We start from the raw sequence: 4,769 nt of genomic DNA on the forward strand, positions 1-4,769 counted from the left end.
TGTACAGTATTTGAAAAATAATGTGTTTTTTGAACATTAAAGCATGTCAACATATTCTGTTACACCAAATACACAAAATAATGATCTTTAAAAAAGCATCATATGACCCCTTTAATAACATTTTTTTTAAAAAGCTGAATATTCAGCAGCCATTACTCCAGTCTTTAGTAGTCAGGCTTCCATTACAGATTTGTGCAAAACTTTTGCGATATTTTATAAATGTCGATAAAAACCTATTGCGAATTTCCATTAACCCATGTTAAGTGACTAAAACTTAATTTTTTCCTCTAGTGGTAAATCATGGTGATGGATGTTCGTAGGTTTACGTTTATTGCAGCCACCGCACTAGCTATTATTTTTAATCAAAGTAGACATAGGCATGGATCTTTAGCGAAGCAGTGCGGAGAGCTGCTTCTGGAACGCTTCTGAAACATGCCGCAGCGCAGCTGGTATAAACACAAGCATTGACTAGAGTGGCCAGTGGCTGTATCAGAGCCATAACGCAGTGTAAAAAAGGGGTTATCCAAGCATTAATGGCAAGGAAAGGGCTTTATACTTGAGAGCGGCCACGTACGAGGTGTTTCTTGGAGGTTATAGTACATTAAAGAATGATCATGTGACTTTTACATATGGCAGGTGACCTGTAAATGTGAAAAAAATGTTTCCATTGCAGTTTTGCAATTTATATTCATTCTTCGAATTGCCTTTTTTTGTGATATATAGGAGTTTTTGCAAATTTGACGTGTTTCCATTAGACGAATTTTCAATCCATTAGACGAATTTTCGCAGTGTCACATGATCATTCAGAAATCATTCTGCTCAAGAAACATTTCTTATCAATGCTGAAAACAGCTGTTGCTTAATATTTTAAGCAGCAGGAACTGTGATTAAGTAGAAGTGGAAACTGATCATTTTTTCAGGAGTCTTCAACGAATATAAAGTTCAAAGGAACAGCATTTATTTGAAAAAACTTTTTGTGACATTGCAAAAGCCTACTGTCACTTTTGATCAACTTACATGCTTGCTAAATAAAGGGATTAATTTCTTTAAAAAAAAATTATAAAAGTTTACTGAATTGAATGGTAATGTAAATGTATAAAATCCAGTATGTGAAAGATGTCTATTGCAAAATAGTTAAATGCTATTTCATTTATAAATGTTTGGGAAGTTTTCCCAGCGACATTCACATCTCTTTTTTTCCTTCAGGAGAAGAATCTGGACTGGTTTCCACGGATGAGGGCCATGTCTTTGGTAAGCTCTGAGGGAGAGAGCGAACAGAACGAGATCCGATCGCTGCAGGAGAGGCTGGACACCACCGTCGGTCTCGTGGCTCAGCTGTCTTCCCAGCTGTCTGAGCTTAAAGAGCAGGTAACATACAGCACGCCGTCCAATGGGACAGCCTGGTTTCACAGAGCAAAACAGTGTTTTTCTTCACGGGGCCTCTGAAGTGTTTACTATTAGGCCCTGCTGTGGAAGTGCGTCAGAGCAGGGGTGGGGTGGTGCCCCGGGGCCATATGGATGTTCCGGCTGTGCTCCGCTGTGTCGGATCACGGCCATCACCTGCCTGGCCCACATGTGATTCCACACAAACAGTTTAACCGATTCACATGACACAGGGAGAGGGAGAGCTTTGGGTTCTAATGGGATGACGCTGGAAAGAAATTGCTGCCCCATGGCTCATTTTTTTTAAGTTCCTCACTAAGGTCTGCATGTTTGTTTGACCTTAGACTTCAGATGTGAACTGTACTCACACGTAAACACACAGAAACTGCACAGTCATTGGGAATCGGCACTGATCCAAACCAGTGAGCCTGAAACAGTGGAACCAGAACTGTTAAACCACACCGTGGTGCCGCTCACATCCTCCAGCGGTCCTTCTGATTCCTGCCGGTCACGAGGAGCGGGCTTACTGTAATTCTCCTGGCAATGCTGGATGTTAAATAACTTATTAAAGTGATTTCTTCTCCGACAGCCAGGCCTAATTAAACAGATCCTCCTCACCTCTCAGCTCGAGCCAGGCTGATATCCAGCTCAGATGCAGTAGGTGAAATCCGAACTTGTCATGTGTTCAGACAAACAGGCTCTCTCTGATTCAGTGTGTTCCACCTCCGTTTTCTTGCTAGGGCTGTTTACTTGGAAGTTCCTTCTCTTTGTCTGGAACGGCCACGAAGTCAATGTCGGTTGAAACCCCAGTGTGTTTGGGAAAGTAAAAAGGGACCCATGGAATGAGAGGTTGTTTTGATATTGGTGCAAAAGACACTAATTTGTAAAGGAACAATTCAGGCAAAAATGAAAATCGTCATTGTCATGTCCTATCCTTTTAAACAGACTTCACGTCGAGAGTGTAGAAATGACACTCTAAAATGGTGATTATGGAGGCAACTTGATAAGTTTTGAAACAGAATAATTGTGTCTGTGCTGTCACATTAGCAAAATTTCACAGTGAAAAAAAGTCCATTGTCTATTGTCAGTAGAGTAGCTCAGAAGTCACTTTCGAACCAAGCAGCTTTCTGATGGTCAATACAGAAAATTATTGAAAATGACTTGAATTGAACTTGACTTGACTTTAAATGAAATTAATTAAATTTGCATGAGAAACTTTTTCAAACTGACTAGATATTGCCCACATAATTTCACTGCACAACCATAAATGTAAATGCGTCTTCAGAAAGTACACTATTAGAAGATCAGTGAAATTTACAGTAAAAAAAAAAAGTAGCAGCTTTGGTTACTAGAACTTTACTGTTAAAAAGGTAGCATTTACAGATTGATTTACAGTTGATTTACTGTTAAAATCCTACATTTACAGTTAAAACATTTAAAATATACTGATATACTCCTTACAAACAGGTGGTGGAGGAAAAGCCACATGATTCAATCAATCTATTTTTACTCAGAAATTACATTAAGGATCATTTTTTAATTCTTTTTTTTTTTTTCAAATATAAAATTGGAAGATTGTGTGTATAATTTTTTTAATAATTTTAATAATTTAATTATTTTAACTTTTTTTTTTTTGGTTTGGAAAAATAATATTGTTAAATTATTGTATACGGCTCAGTGAATTATTATTGTTAATACTATTTTAAATCTTGTTACATTTGGGATTGCTATGAATATAGCCTTTCATGCTGATATGATGTACAATAAAAAATAAAATAAAATATATAATATGCGGTGCATGGTGTCATACAACCAAATATAAAACACTGTCATGGTACTAAAATAATGCAATAAACATTAATTCAACATTAGATGTAACTTAAAACCATAACGTACATAACTGATAAAACTAAGAAGAAACAGTGAATTCAATAAAAACATGAAAATGTGAGCTGGTACACAAATGTTCTTTTTCACTTCTCAAAACAGTATTTTACTGTAAAATTATATGAAACATCTCATTAGATCTGTTAAAATTTTTCACTCATATAATAAGTAAATATGACATTAACCAGTTTTGGCAGTTAGCAGCATTTTTACACTCTTTTACTGTAATTACTTTTAAAATATTATTATTATTTATTTTTATTTTTTTATTTTTTTTTGGAGCTGATAGCCTTGTAGGATAATTTTATTTAGGCTGTAATTTGATGCAACTGAATTGGCTTCCCTGTTTTAAGTGTGTGTTTTTCTGCACATGTACAGATGACAGAGCAAAGGAAGAATAAACAGAGACTGGGCTTCCTGGGACCATCACAGATGAACCATCAAGTCCCCCCTGCACACTGAGGACGACTCATCGCACTTCTCCACACACACTCACACACAGATGCTGATGTTCACACCATGAACAACACTACACTCATGGTGATACCACACTTTACATCATGACATGACAGTTGTCCAGTTAGATCCTACAGTCTTGAGCGTCGTTTTGTTAGTGTTTTCTCGTTTAGATCTTATAGACGGAGGACGTTTGGAAATATACAGAGTGTGTTTGTTTGGAAAATCATGAACCCTGTGCGTATGAGGGCTCACATCAGATGACTCAAACAGTCTTTGGAAGGGCTGTCTGAATTTTTTTTTTTTTTAAGCGTCAAGTATTAACTCCCTCACATTTTAATTGTCCTGTCCATAACTGGAGTATTGCTGTAATTCAATGTGGGCTTTAGTCTGTGCTGGAATAACTGGAAAGATAAAGTGCCTTCAAACTATTTAATAGTTTTTTATTATTCAAATTCACAATTACTTTAATGAAAGATATAAGACTTGGAAATATTATCATCTCATAATCAGACAATCATGTGACTGTTGGAATCTGTTTGTCACCTTCTACAAAGACCTAAACGCTAGTCTTAACTCTTAAATGATGATCATTTTTATTGTGTATTTTATGTTGGAGATGTGTCTAGCATATTTGTGTTTGCCTTATATAAAGTTGTACAGAAAATAATAAAGAATTTATATTTGGTATTACAATGGTTACTGTGACTCCCTATTCTTTAAACCATTTAGAAACTCTAAGGTTAAGAGGGTTAAATTATGTGAAACAATAGAAGCAATCCTTTATGGGATATTTAGACATCTATGCAAGGATTGAGAATATCTGAAGATAAGATCATATTGTAAATGATGAATATGCATGTGTTGTGCACTGATTGCTGATACGAGACACCTGTTATCAGATCTGTGTACAGAGTTCAGATTGACACACAAGCAGTGGATCTCAAATGCTATTTTAATGGTCATGGCAACTTGACACTGTACTAGAACAGTTAAGCACACGGAGTTAACAAAAAGCATTTAAATCACTCATCCAGCATTAT

The 4,769-nt window shown here is 36.2% G+C and overlaps 1 protein-coding gene across 1 annotated transcript in view; it reads left to right on the forward strand.

The window, feature by feature from the left end:
* The window catches only part of LOC107686324 (inositol 1,4,5-trisphosphate receptor type 2-like), a 91,296-nt gene extending 86,913 nt beyond the window's left edge, over positions 1-4,383 (forward strand). The window contains exons 59-60 of the mRNA XM_016483291.1: positions 1,207-1,368; positions 3,649-4,383. Coding sequence (XP_016338777.1) covers positions 1,207-1,368; positions 3,649-3,732 — 246 coding nt within the window. The 3' untranslated portion in view covers positions 3,733-4,383. The remainder of the gene's footprint in view (positions 1-1,206; positions 1,369-3,648) is intronic.
* Positions 4,384-4,769: the final 386 nt, after the last annotated feature.

This window comes from Sinocyclocheilus anshuiensis, unplaced genomic scaffold (assembly GCF_001515605.1).
Source record: "Sinocyclocheilus anshuiensis isolate Anshui unplaced genomic scaffold, SAMN03320099.WGS_v1.1 scaffold481, whole genome shotgun sequence".
Classification (NCBI taxonomy): Eukaryota; Metazoa; Chordata; class Actinopteri; order Cypriniformes; family Cyprinidae; genus Sinocyclocheilus; species Sinocyclocheilus anshuiensis.